The sequence below is a fragment of the Mustela lutreola genome, chromosome 7, assembly GCF_030435805.1.
Source record: "Mustela lutreola isolate mMusLut2 chromosome 7, mMusLut2.pri, whole genome shotgun sequence".
Taxonomy (NCBI): Eukaryota; Metazoa; Chordata; class Mammalia; order Carnivora; family Mustelidae; genus Mustela; species Mustela lutreola.
This window is the reverse complement of record NC_081296.1, coordinates 138,389,293-138,403,451: the sequence shown is the minus strand read 5'-3', so window position 1 is coordinate 138,403,451 and position 14,159 is coordinate 138,389,293. Positions and strand designations below refer to the sequence as shown.

Sequence of the window (14,159 nt, the reverse complement as noted above, 5' to 3'; positions counted from 1 at the left end):
ACCAGCCCGATAGCCAGGCCAAGGCCAGTGAACACTGGGGAAGCAGGTTTGCCCAGGGCAGTTCTTGGTCCTGCTTTAGTTTTGGGAGGAAGTAAAAAGGGAAGGCCTGAGTGGTTTCCCATGGACCCAGCATGACTGCTCATCTCTCTGACCAGGCTTGGCAAACCGGTGGGTGCAATAAGCAGCTCATGCCCCCAAGCAGGCGAAATCATAAAAATAGAATTACACACTACCAAAATAGAATTACACACTACTAAAAATAGAATTTATATACATAGGTAATACCATGGTCAAGAAAAGCTCTAAAAGGCTTCCAAGCCAGTCCAATACGTTGATGGACAAAACCTACTTAGGGAAGATAACCTTTCTGGGTCAACTATTTATCACCCCCAGATGGCTCAAAGTGGCGGTTCCTGGTGTCCGTCTGTCCAAGGGTCCATTCTTACAACAGTTCTTACTGGTCTGCTATAAAGAGTATAAAACGTTTCCTGACTTTTTGTGTAATGCTCTTTTTTTCCCATTTAAAAAGCATCCTTTGCTTTGACATCGTGTGTCTTTTCTAACCTTTTTTGGTATTCGCTTTTTAAATTAAAAGAGATGGCAAATGGTAGTGTGTGTTTCTAACATCCTCGCTTGGCAGAATGAAAAGCTGCCGACCGTAGTTTGGTAGCTGTGGTGTCTGGGGGTACTTTACAGGAGCCGGCAACCCAAAAGTTTGGGACCCTTCGGCCCTAGTGGTCATGTGGTCTCTTGTTGAAAGGGGACTGAAGCAAAACCTTCCTGTCAAATGAGTGCAAATTTCAGAGCTGAAGTATCAGAAAGGAAACCATCCATGTCAGAATGGCCGATGGCAGGGGCCGCTGCATAAAACAAAAGGGGGAAATGCTGAGGCCCCCAGAAGAGGCAGCGATGAGAATTTTAAGAGAGAAAACTCCCAGCCACAGCCAGCAGGGAAGTCTTCATCTTTTGCTCTCCGAACGCCATCTCTCCCATTTTCCCGTGAGAGCAGAGATCATGCCATATACTTGAGAAATCAAACCCAGGATGGGGTATGTAGCTTTAGTGAATATTCATTGACTGAGTATTGGTAAGGGGTTATGGAGGAGGATGCCCTGACGCCCATGCTTAGCCATCGAGGGCACACACCCCCCCCACCGCCCCCCACTGCCCCCTGCCAACTAGAGGCCGCCATCCTCAGACAACCAGCAAGCAAGTCTGTACTGGCCTCCCTGGGCTCACTCGCCCATGCCAGCCCTTAGCCATTCATAAGCTGGGCTCCTCCTGAACCCTGGCTTTTCCACACTCTCCTGGCACTCTCCTCCTCACTGAGGATTGGACATGTGGAAAGTTTCAGCCTTGGGAGTTCAGCTCTGGGCAGTTAGCGGGATGCCAAAAGAGAGAGGAATAAAAAGAAAACTCCCGAAATTGCTTTGAAAGTAAGAAATAGAAGGCATCGTTCCCTCCAACCCCCCTATCCCACCCCACCTTCTGGCTGTGCCCCTGCTACTTTCACTCAGCTCCAAAACAGTCCAGCAGAGATTTACTCAGATTTTCCACACAAACCCCTGCCTCTGGGAGGAGACCAAACTCAGAAGGGGCAGGCCCCGGAGGGATTCTGGAAATAGCTCTCACCTTGTGGCCTGCTCCCTCCACCAGCTCAGAGCTTCTTCGATCAGCTACTTGGTAGCAGAAAGAACATGACACTGGGAGTCAGAAGGATCTGGTTTGACCCCAGCTCAGGCACATCCCTACCATGTGACCTTGAACTGCTGCCTCCATGATCTCATCTATAAAATGGGGTTGAAAATTCCTGCCTTAAAGAGTTATGTGAGACGCAAGAGAGATTGTGGCTATGGAAGGACATTGTGTTCTCCAAGACTCTTTGATGCACTATAGTTTTGTTTTTTTGGTTTTTGGGGTTTTTTTGGTGGGGAGCAAAGCAACATTTATTGAGCAAGAGTAGAAATCTGCCAGAGAGGGAGGGGGCCTGAGAGGGTTGCCCCCAGAGTTTCTAAGTTTAGGGGTTTTTATAAGCTCTTCTGTGGAACTTCCTCAGGATGTGCCGAGTCATGCCGATCTGGGCTTTGGGCTTTGGTCACGTATCTGTCTACCTATTAGGTTAATGTCAACGTGCTGATGCTTTCTTTTTGCTGACATCTGGGGGTTTAGATCTTAACTGCCTTTTGTCCATAATAGGGACAGATGCTTTGTGCTTAATTGTCTTATTTTAGGACATTTTGCAGAAGTCATGTCTGTAAACGTTATAAAAGAGAATGTTAGTGATACACTCCAGTCTTATGCTGTTGCCACAAGCTGTAGGAGGCTATTCAAAATGAAACTGGGGGCTCCTGGGTGGCTCAGTCATTAGGCATTGGACTTCGGCTCAGGTCATGATCCTAGGGTCCTGGGATCGAGCCCCATGTCGGGTTCCCTGCTTGGTAGGAGGCCTGCTTCTCCCTCTCCCACTCCCCCTGCTTGTGTTCCCTCTCTCGCTGTGTCTCTCTCTGTCCAATAAATTAAAAAATCTTAAAAAATAAAACGTAACTGATTAAAATCAAATAAAATGTAAAATTCAGTTCCTCAGCCACATCAGCCACATGGGGCTCATGGCTACCATGTTGAACAGCAAGCTAAGGAATGTTTCCATCAGCACAGAAAGTTCTATTGGGCAGCCCTGCAAAGCTTTAAGAAAAACCACCACCTATCTCCCATCTCCCAGCGGCAGAGGCGAGTTGGCCTCTGGACATCCCTTTCGCCACACTTTTCCCAGGGCAAGGCAATGTCAGTATAGGTCCTGGTTAAAGGGATGGACCCAGCCCTGGTGTGCAGGGGCAGGGCTGCTTTTCAGGCTCTGGATATGGCCAGTTCCCTCTCCACCCCATTGCCCAGAGGCACCGTCTCCCTCACCTGTGACCGATTAGATGAGGCACTGACTTCAAGATGGGTCTCTTAACCCTCTGCCTCCTCTAAGACCTCCAGCACCTTCCCCTCTTGTCTGGGAGATGAACCTTAGCTCCAGATCAGGCTCTGGGCCCAGCACCCCCACACCGGAAGCTCAGCTGCTCCCTAGACGAAATCTCCATCTTTCCAATAATCTGTGTCCGTGGGACACAAAGACCCTACCCACTGAGTCAACGATCCCTCCCTCGGGTTGAGGACTGTCCTCTCCCACACCCAGAGGCCTTTGCAGACAAGACAGTCTCCTATTCACCCTCAGTATTTCTCTCAGCCCTGCCTTCGGCACCCCACCTTAGCCCCCTCCCAGAGGTTTTGGTTAGCCCTGGAACCCTCTCACAGGGGTGGGGCGTCCACTTAGGCCTTCAGCAGTTTTGCCTTGACCTTTGGTTTCTGCAGAAAGGGACCTGATGTCAGAGATCCCAGAGGGATCCCTGTCTGGTCCCCACACACGTGTCTTCAGAATCCACCCGGACCCGTCCTCCATACATGGGCTTTGCCCAGGGGCCGTGTCTCCAGGCCCTGAGCCCCAGGCTGGGGGAGAAGCCAGGTCCTCAAGCACTCGCCCTGCTCCCACCACAGCTGTGCTGGGACTATAGCTTGGGATGGCTGGAAACGGCACCGGGGCTCAGGGGCCAGCCAAGCACCCGGCTCCAAAATAGCAGTTGTGTTCACATAAAAGCCTCTAATGAGAGAAAGATGCCGTTTCTTGGCCCCTCGTGTGCTCTCTGCAGACGCCGTCTGGCAGGCCAAGCGGGCCTCTACCGTTTGGCGGCCAGAGGGGAGGAAGGGGGGGTGTGAGTCAGCCCTTGGCCCCCAGCCCCTCAGCATGGACCGCCCTGCTAATTGCATTAACAAATGCCACAATGCTGGGCCAGTCGGGGGCAGGAGGCCAAGGGCAGAGAGCAGTCCCAATTCCCACCGGCTCTGGCAGGCATGGGGCGGGGAGACCACTGGGCAGGGCTCCTGGCCCAGGGCTGAGGCCCAGATTTGTCTCCAGCTCCTGCCTGAAAGCAGAAGAGTTAACCTGGCTATCCCCATAGCCCCAAGGGCGGGGGGTGGGGGGAGCGCTTGTCTGGACAGAGGTAGGGCTTTGGAGGTGTCAGAGGCAGAGGGGGCCTCTGGAGACTAGAGAAAGATGGGATGGGGTCCCAGGGCCGCCTCTGTCAGGGAGGAGCCCAGGAACCAGCCTTTTCTAGGCAGGCAGTTCTAGGGCAAGAAAGACAGTTCTGTGGCTCACTTGGAGCCCCAAGCCCTTCTGTGGCAGTACCAGATCCCCGGGAAGATCAGGAGGTAGGGAAGACATCACTCTCGCTCACTACTCAACCAAGGCCAGGGCAAAAGCACAGAGGAGAGAACAACCTTGTGATCCAAGAGACCTCTGTTTAAATTCTGTGTGACTGTGGGCAAGTCCTTTCACCTCCGTGAGCCACAGTGTCATCTAGAACATGCTCACGCATTCAACATTTACGCTTGACCCAGGATGGAAGGCAAGACAGACATTGTCCTTTTCTTCATAGAGCTTCCAACTTAGAGAGATGGTCACAGAACAAGCAAACAAGTAAGAAGAACCGAAATGGAGGTATGGGTTACAAAGGAAGAAAGATTCGGGGGTCAGGATCCAGAATAACAAGGCTGATGTGGGGAAGCCCCGAAAAAGTGGTCAGGGGAGCTCCTCTGAGGAGGGGAACTTGAAACAGAATGGGAAACAGGACAGGGAGCCAGCCCCATAAAGAGAGGAAGGAAAGCAAACAGCAGTCTGCCCCAGCACCCAGGGGAAGTGTATTCAAGGAACCCAGGCTGCATTGGGTGGGCGAGGAGGTTCTGGGAGATGAGGCTGGGTGCCTGGCAGCGCGAAGGAGGGAACAGAGATGGGTCACGATATGATGCGTAGAGAGAGAGAGAACCAGAGAGTGGGGAGAGCAGGCAGCTGGTTGTGGCCATCACCCAGGTGCCCACGCTGGTGCCTTCAACGGGAGAGGCAGCCGGGGAAGCAGAGAGCAGCAAACATGCTCCTAGGAGATGTAGGAAGTAAAACGAAGAGGAAGAGCCTGGCGAGGAAGGTGTCCTGGATGGCCCCTAGGCGTCTGAGGCCAGCAGAGCCTTCTCATAGATGGGGATGCCTTTTAACAGGTCGGATAACAGGCAGGGTACCTGGCACAGAGAGAAGGAAACCATGAGCTTGTTTTGGACGAGTTAAGGCTAGGGATGTCTGGGGAGCATTGAGAGCAGACTGATGCCGAGTAGGCACCCGATGAAGGAGGCTGGAGGTCAGAAGAGAGGTCTGGCTGAAGATATATATAAATCTGGGAGTCGTCAGCTCAGAGAGAAGGCTTCCATCCATGGGAAGACATCAGATCATCTCAGAAGCAGTGCGGTGAGAAAGAAGAGGACCCAGGACAGTCGTGGGAAACCTAATGTTTAGTCGTTGGGTAGAGGACCAGCAGCAGCCAGGGGCATGGAAGCGGGGCACAGCAGAGAATCACACGATGACCCCTCATGGGGTGAAGGGGGTTGAAATGCTTCGTGCGGTCCCTGTCACAGAGTGTGGCTATAATTGCTGTTGTGGATGGTGCCTACGACTGCTCGATAATAAGGGACAATTAACGCTTGGCTTGGCTCCCATGGCCCCTCTCTTCGCATGGGAAATTTGGGAGATCTGCAGGGTCTTGGAGAAGCCCAACATGAAGATGTTGGGTTGAAAGGGAGATGTCAGCGAAGGAGGCAAGAAGAGGAGGCTGGGGATGGAGGAAGGAAACTACCAGGCCACCCACGTGAGCTTGTACCTTCTCAGTCCTTTACTGAACATTTGCCAAGTAGGCACTCCCCTGGTGTCCACAGGACACAGCACCTAGCTTCAGGATCCCTGGATAAGAACACCTCCTAAATGCTTCTTTGAGCAAAGAGCCTTGGGGGCATGCGCCTGCTGGCCAGGAGAGTCGCAGCTAGCTGCCGTGGTGGGGATAGAGCTGCCGTGGTGGGGACAGAGATGAAGGTCTCTTGTAGGACGACAGCCGTTGTGTTGGGGGTGGGTCCCCACAGAGGTCACGTGATTATCCCCCTTTGCTGCCCCTCACCTTGCTCTCCTCCACTGCCTGCCGACTACGGAGTCTCAGGGGATGGTTCTTCCGGAGACCAGAAGCCCGGAGGTTCCAGACTCTGGCTCCTGGCCATTCCTGACCAGTCGGTGAAGATCCCACCCCTGCCGTGGGATCCCTAATATTTGCTCAGCATTTACCAGTGTGAGGCCTTGGGCTAACTTCTTTACATGTCTGGTTTCTCTTTTTTCTTATAACAACGATGGGTGCCATTCCTATCCCCATTCTGCATGTAGAGGAACTGAGGCTGAGAGCAGCCAAGCGGCTTGCCTGAGGTCACCATACCATTAAGTGATAGAGGAAGGGCTTGAACCCAATGGGTCTGGCTCCAAAGTTGGGGCTCTTACGCTCCCCGGCCATAGTTTTGCCCAGTGAGCTGGAGTCATTACAGAGATGGGATGGGTGGGGCCACATTAGGGGGAAGGGGTCCTCATTGCACTGAGATGTGGACCAGAACAAGAGCCACCATGCCCACAGAGGCTCTGAACCAAGGAGGCAGGGACAGATGACAAGGTCCACTCCAGGATCTCCTGAGTTTTCTGGAAGGGCTGATAGAAGTGAGGCAGCAAAATGGGACCTCTGCATAGTCCTGGGATAGGCCCTGCATTATTGAGTACGTGCTTACTGTTTCCCTTGTGTCCAATGAGCACCTGCCATTGCGGCCTGCCCAGGGCCATGTGACACAGCCCCTTCCCGCAGCATCAAGACCAAACCCATATGGAGCACAGACATCATACCAGACCTTGAACTAAACATCTAACCCAAGTTATCTCATTTGTCTCTTACAACTCTGTGAGATAGAGACTAACACCAGGCACACTTTACAGGTGAGGAAACTGAGGCACAGAGAGCGTGAGCATCTTGCCCGGGGCCACATAGCTAAGTGGTGGGGCTTGCATGTAAACCCAGGTAGTCAGGACCGTCTCCTGGACGTGGATGAAGATGACAGCTAAACTTACCAAGGGCCAGGCTCTCTACACAGACTTGCCCATTAATCGGGAGCATGAGCCTGGGACTCCAGAGCCAGGCTCCCTGGACTCACATCCAGGCTCTGCTGACTTCCTGGAGGCGTGACTTGGACAAACCTCATTCGTAAATGGGAGAGAAAGATCAAATGTAGTTTAGAGGATTGTGAGGATTAAAAATTAGCAATAACAAGTCCTTTGAATAGGACCCAACCCATGGTAATAGCTACAGTGTTATTATTAATCCTCAAAAACAACACTGTATTGATGATTATACTCATTTTCTGGATGAGGCTCTAGAAGAAAGCCAGTCACTTGCTTGAAGACACGGAGCTGGGATTCAGATCCACAACTCCTTGGACTTGGCACCAGAATCCAAAGCACATACTCTTAACCTCGAGCCTTCCCACTTGGTGGTGGTGACGGTGGGCTAACTCCTCTCCTCCTGCCCCACCCCCTACTTCCTTCCCCCACCACAGCAGCTGCGGGATTCCCTCTGCCCTGCCCACAATAGCCTCTGCGCATCTAGGCCCAGAAAAGATGAGCAATCAAAGAATTCTTCAAATCTTCTTCCCCAGTGCGAGCCTTCAGAAGCCCCCGAAGTGTGGTGTGTGTGTGTGTGTTGGGGTGGCCACGGGGGTGAGCCAGTCTGGGAAGGCTGGACAGGCTCCCAAAAGCCCTAACTATAAACAGGATCCAGTCAGCCCACACTCTCCAGAGCTCCCCCTCAGGAAGGGCTTCAGGCAGGCCCCCGGCTGCGGCCTCCACAAATCCATAAACACATAAACCCCGTGGCAGAGCTGGCAAGGCCACAGAAGGGAAGGCAGATGCCATGACCACAGGAAAAGATGACAGCCCCACTTCTGACCTCGCCGAGGTAGAGTGAGGAGTTGGGGTTCCAACAGTGGCGGTCCACAGAGGCAGTGGTTCCCCGAGGTCCAGGGACCAGACAGGGACAAAGCAAGGGGCCTGCCAGGCAGATGGACCGATAGGTCACAGCAACCAAGAAGTCTGTGAGGGGAGGTAAGAGGGGGCCGCGGGTCCCAGGGGGCACACTAGATGAGTAGTGGGTCAGATCCACAGATTTCTGGCAGAGACCTGGGGACAGACTGAGTCTCCTCACAATTCTGGGACGAGACTTCATTCTTGGCAGTGGGGGTAGGTCACACAGCCCCCCTCTCCTGCTGGCCAACGAGGCGCCCCACACGTGTAAAAGTGCTGGGAAAGAGCCCCGAGCCTTCCCCAGCCTTGGCACTCTTGGCTCCAGCTGGGAGGGCAGCTGTGGGGAGGGGAGAGGAAGATGCTAACCACGGGGCGGGGGGGGGGAAGCAGGAGAGCCAGCTGACGGGGTGTGGAGCCAAAAGCCCCACATTCTACAGAGCCAACACCCCACCGCCCACGTGGTTCTCGTTAGGCTCTTTAGCAGCAAAATAGCAACAAGCAAACAGCAGAGGGCCCAGCTAATGTGCACACAGCCCTCGCCCGGGCAAGCCAACTTCAAGTGGGAAAGTGATGCCCACTGGCAACTCCTCCAGGAGGGCTGCCAGGCTGCATGCCAGGGTCAGGGGGGATGACTGGGGGATTAGCAGGGCGAGAGGACCGGGAGAGAAATAGGGGGGCTGAGCACCCCCAGACCGGAGCAGGATTTGGCAGCACGCTCGAGCAGCCCCCAGCTGGGGCACAAGGGTGCACACACACACGTTGCTTCTGACAATGTGCAGACTCACCCAACCTTGAATTTCCAGTGTCAAAGCTCCAGTCTGGCAGACGCTACCACAGGAAAGTCATGAACAAGTTAGGAAACCGAGAACCTCCTGCACTGGCGGGCAGGAGCAGGGCCCAGGCCCAGAGCCCTCAGGCAGCTGGGGAGGGACCGCCCCCTCCAAAGCTCTGGCTTCAGCTTCAATCTCAGCTGCCCTCTCAGCCAAGCTCACTAGAACCTACCAACCCGGCTCCCCATCTCGCACCCCAAACCCCTGCCAGGTCCTCCAGAGTGCCCCAAGGCTCTGCTTCTCAAAGTGTCATCCCGGACCCACCAGCGGCAGCGGCAGCAGCCCCCGGGAACTTGTTAGAAACTCAGACTCTCCAGCGAGCCCCAGACCTGCTGAAGCAGAATCTGCACTTTATTTTTTTTTTTCTAATTTGTTAAAGATTTGATTTGTTTACTTGTCAGAGAGAGAGAGAGAGAGAGAGCACGAGCTCGAGCGCACAAGCAGGGGGAGCGGCAGACAGAGGGAGAAGCAGCCTTCCCTCCCCGCCCCAGCAAAGAGCCTGATGCGGGACTCAATCCCAGGACCCTGGGATCATGACCTGAGCTGAAGGCAGACGCTTCACTGACGGAGCCACCCAGGTGCCCCAGACTCTGCACTTTAAATAAGATCCTAGAGGATTCATGGGGAACATCCAGATTTGAGGTAGGGCCCCCAAGGCAGATCTTCTTATGACTGACCCAACTCTGCTCAGTGGGCCTTCAGGCCCTGCTCGAATTGCCTGCGGTGCTTTAAAAATACACCCGTGCCCAGGCTCCAGCACCCAATCTCAGAGCTTCCGCTGAGCACGAACCCCTGGCTACCCACACCCCTGACTTCTCTGCCCAGGATTGCTGCTGATTTTGAGTCTCTGATCCTCCTCTGACAAGTCTGTGACCTTAAGCCAGACACCCGAGCCACACTGTCTTCATCTTTTTAAGTTTGAAGGACGGGTGTCTTCCCCGTCTCTGCCACCAGCCACAGAGGGCCTGTCCTCAGAGAGCCTCACTCATCCAGGCTCCCTGGAAAGGAAGGAATTTTCAGGGGAAAGATCTGCTTTGCTGTTGGTTTTTGAGTTGGGGGTTTTGGTTTCTCTACCTGGGGACCCTTCAAGAGACCCAGGATTCATGCCTGAGCCTCACCATCAGGCGGGAAGAGGGTCAGGGCCCCGGGTTTGAAGCAGAACCGAGAGCTGGGTGAGCGAGCTTCTCCATCTCCACAGAAACAGAAGCATCCCCATCCCACCCCCTCTCGGGAGGCCTCAGAATCAGAGCCGAGGGCCTGCCTCAGGGCTGCGAACACTGCCGGCCTTGTCGTAGACCCAGGCCAGTAGCCGCGAAGCCCACACACTGAATAGGGCCTGGGGCTTGTCGCTGGGCAGGAAGGGGCTCTGGTGAGACTGAGTCCTTTCAGCCAGGCTTAGGGCCTGGCAGAAGGTAGTGGCAGGGGGCAGTCAGGTGGGGCTCCTGGGCCAGCCATAAGGGCCTGGGCAGCTGACAAGGCCTCCAGAGGAGCCTGGGGTGTGGAGAGAGATCCAATACCTGATTTCACCTGTGAGGACTCCAAAGTCTAGAAAGCCCCACTCTCAGCTGGGGTTGGGAGGGAACAAACCCCCACAGAGAAGAATGTGAGGCTCCGAAGTCAAACTGCCTGGATCGAGCCCCGGCTCCAGGCCTCGGAAGAGCGTTTCCTTGGCCGCGGGTCCCAGTCAACCCAAGACTCTGCTTCCTCATCTGTACGTGGGAATGGTCACTAAATGCCCACTCCACAGGGTTATTGAGAGCCTCGATGAGGGTAACGTATGTGAGGAGCTCAACACAGCGGTGGGCACAGAGCCGACGTCAGCTGTGAGCTAGCCGGGGCGGCCGTCCCGGCTCCCAGGTGTGGAAAGTGAGAGCTGGGAAGAGCAGGTCAGATGAGCTATCTGGCCGCAGGGGCTAATGATTAAGAAGAGGGACCCTGGAGTCAGGTTACCTGAGTTCAAAACCTGCCATTTCCAGCCCACATGACCTTGAACAAGTGACCCGCCTGTGCCTCAGTTTCTTTCTTTGCCCAATGGATAGTGGTCATCGCTGCCCCTCGGGCCCTGTAAAGTGTACCTGGCACAAGTGAGGCTTTGGAGGCCTTGGCTCTTGCCGGCACACCTCTGTACGCTGAACAGAGGCTTGAGCTTGGAGGTCTAGGCTCTTCCTGCCTCACTCCTTGCCTTCTACAGAGCTACGATAACGACTCTCCCTTTGCTCTCATCGGGGCCAGCCAGGAGGGAGGAAGACTGCTCCAGACATGGGACTGGAGCCTCCTCTGAGAGCCTCGTGCCGGCAGGAGGCCTGATGGAGGCCAGGACTGGCAGGGCCGGGAGCCAGGGCAGGGGGGGCGTTCCCACAGCACGCGACGTGAATGCTGCCCCTAGAATCGAGGTTCCGGGGTCAGGTCTGTGCTGCAGATCACAAGGGTGCGTGTGCGCCCAAGGGCCCCCATGGCCAGGGCGAGCGGGGCAGCAACACAGTGGGGCAGCAGCACGAGAATGCAGGAAGCTTTGAAAACACGAGTGGGGAATTTTGTCTGAAAGTCGTTTTCATCTGGAGGCCTTTTAAATTTCTCTCTTCCACCACCCATTGCCTCCATTCTGGAGAGGCAGACGAGGAAGACACCTTTGCTCCAGGTTCCGAAGTCCCTGGAACTGGCCATTCTCGAGGGAGCGGGGCAGAAAAGGGTGGATGGGGCAGAGGCACTCACGTTTGATACAGTGGTTGGTGCTGTTCGCTGTCGTCCAACCCGGGCAGCACTGTCCCCCGCAGACATTCCTCCTGTGGGGTCAGCAAAAGTGGGTCATCACAAGGGTGCTCAGAGAGGTCCTATTCCGAGAGCCCCTTGGGACGGTGCCACCCTCTATGGGCGGGGCCACGGGGAACACTGCCATGCTGGCCAGACCTGCTCTAGGGCGTCCGTGTGGCCCCCGGGGCAAGAACTTTGCAATCCCGCAGATCTCACACTGAGTCCTGATGGCCATTTTCTGCGTGATCTAGCGCAACCTCACTCCCTCCATCAGTATGATGCGGGGAATTAACACCTGCCTGGCTGGGCTGCTGTCATGATTAAATGAGAGAGAGAGAGGGAGAGAGAGAGAGAATACATAACACAAAGAAGGCACTCCCTGGGCCGATTAATGACAGTGATGACGCAGGTGATGAAAAAAGCAAGTTCAGAGAGGTTCAGTGACCGGCCGAGGCTCGACAATGAGTAGTGCCAAAGCCGGGTCCGAACCTGAGTTGTCTCATCTCTAAGTCATGCTCCATCCCTACTCTGCCCCTCACCAAAAAAATACACACGGTGGGCCTTTGCCCCACAAACACTGACTCTCGAAGGGAAGCTGGAAAACGCGCATGTGTGTCACCTGCCCACAGATGTCCACGGGAGGAGCCTTGAACTTGGGCAGGCTGGTGCGTGGGGCAGGGGAGACAGAGGGAGCTGGGGTTGGAGAATTTCTATTTAAGAGGGGCTTCAGGTGATGGGCCGGCAGGAGGATGAAACTGGGGACTTGGGTTAAGCTGTGCACAGGGAGCACACTCTGGGCAGGCGAATGGAATTTACTTTATGGGGACAGCCCTTCTCCAGCTTGCTCCCTGGTGCTGGCACTATGGGCCCCACAGGAGACACTGGTTGGTAGGAACTGCTGGGGTACTCGCCCAACTCACCCAGACTTTGTTTTCAGGTGTGTTGTGAGGCCCCTGTAACACCAGCAGCTTTTGCCAGCCCCAGCTTTCCAACTAGAGACCCACATGCCTGGACCTGGGTGACTTCTCTAAAAGGGTCCGCCCCAGGGAAGGCTTCTGAGGGCCCGGGCCTGGCCCTGGCTGTGTGGACCCCACTATTACCACCAGAAATTGTCTACGGAGCACTCACTGAATCAGGCTGAGTGGGCAGCAGAGAATGAGCTGGAAGATCAGCGTGCAGAGAAGGGGCCACTCCTCTGACCCCTATAGACCAAAGAGTGAGCATCTGGTCTTGTTTACGAGTTTATTTGACATTTAAGTGGACCCCAAAACTTGTGTGGTTTTTGAAGCCTTACAAAACATTCAAAATAAATTCCTGTAGCTTGGAAAAGCTGAAGCCCATTTCTAGCCCTGTGGCCCAAAGTTGTGGGGAGCTGCCTCCCAGGGAGCTCCCGGAATGTCCTCCCAGCCAAAAGCTGGGCCACCACCAGCCACCTCAAAGCCTCTCTGGCCCGCTGCCTTCCGAGGCTTCCTGGCTCTGTGACAGCATCCTCACGATCAGGGCCCAAGTCACCAGGTTCTGAGGAAGGGGCTGGTCCTCATAGCTGGGCTTTCTGTGTATGCACACTAGAGGAAGGTGTGTGTATACTACCCACACCTCTGTAAGTCACTACCCCTTGTGGTGGTAACAAGTCCTCTTAGAGACTTAGGAGGTCTTCAAAAGGAAACAGACTTCATACCTGGGAGTTTTCTAAGAACTAGGGTCTGTTAGCTCCCAGAAAGCACAGACAGAGGGGCCCAATTGGCTGGAAGGTCATGGCGTGGAGCCCAGCCCAAAGAGGCCGCCTGAGCCAGCTGTCACCCCAGATGCCCTCGGGACAGCTTTGTAGCTGACTAGAGGAGGTGGCAGCTGGCCTCCCGCCTGCCAGTGGTAGAGCTCTCAGGGGTCTCGGGAACCTGGTTGTAATCAAAGGCGGCCAGGCTGGGGCTGGAAGAGCCCTCGAGAGGGATTCAGGAGAGTTCTTTCAAGGCCAATATTAGAATCTTTTGCAGAGGACCAGGAAGTGGAAGATGACCATTCAGCTGGGCGATGACCATTCAGCGGGCTCTGGCTAGCTAGAGAGAGCAAGTGAAACTGACTAGCTGGGACATATCCGACTCGATGGTTCTGACTCCGTGGAACATACCACCATGAGACCATACGAGCCCAACCTTCCAGGTGACTCCTCTCAGCAAACATCTGCTCGGGAGCCAGCATCACTGTCCAGCCCTTGGGTTGGACAGCCTGGAAGAGCTGCTGGCCCACCTCGGATATGATCATACTGGCCCTTTGTTAATGGCCGCTCCTAACTGTCCTCCATTGGCCTCTATGAAGCTGGCCAGGCCCCCACCTGCCTGTGCTGTCCAACTGCCCCATTCCCCTGTCCCTGTCTCTATAACCTTCCACAACCAAGGCTATGACCCTCCAAGGCTACAGAATGTGTTGTCCTGCAAAGGCACCCCATAGGGACACATTTTGATGCCTTTGCTTAAACTGCTCTCTGCCTAGAATGCCTTTCCTCTCTTTGCAGATTGAAATTCTTTGTGTACTCCAAGACTTCCAGAGCCAATGTGACCTCCTTTGTGAAAACCTCCCCTGATCTATCCTCTGCCTTCCCCATCCCCCATCCACTGCAATCA

At 54.7% G+C, this 14,159-nt stretch overlaps 1 protein-coding gene across 1 annotated transcript in view; it reads right to left on the bottom strand.

Annotated features, from left to right (window-relative positions):
• Window positions 1-14,159, bottom strand: part of LTBP2 (latent transforming growth factor beta binding protein 2) — a 101,215-nt gene that overhangs the window by 82,264 nt on the left and 4,792 nt on the right. The window contains exon 2 of the mRNA XM_059182810.1: window positions 11,503-11,573. Within this exon, the coding sequence (XP_059038793.1) occupies window positions 11,503-11,573 (71 nt within the window). The remainder of the gene's footprint in view (window positions 1-11,502; window positions 11,574-14,159) is intronic.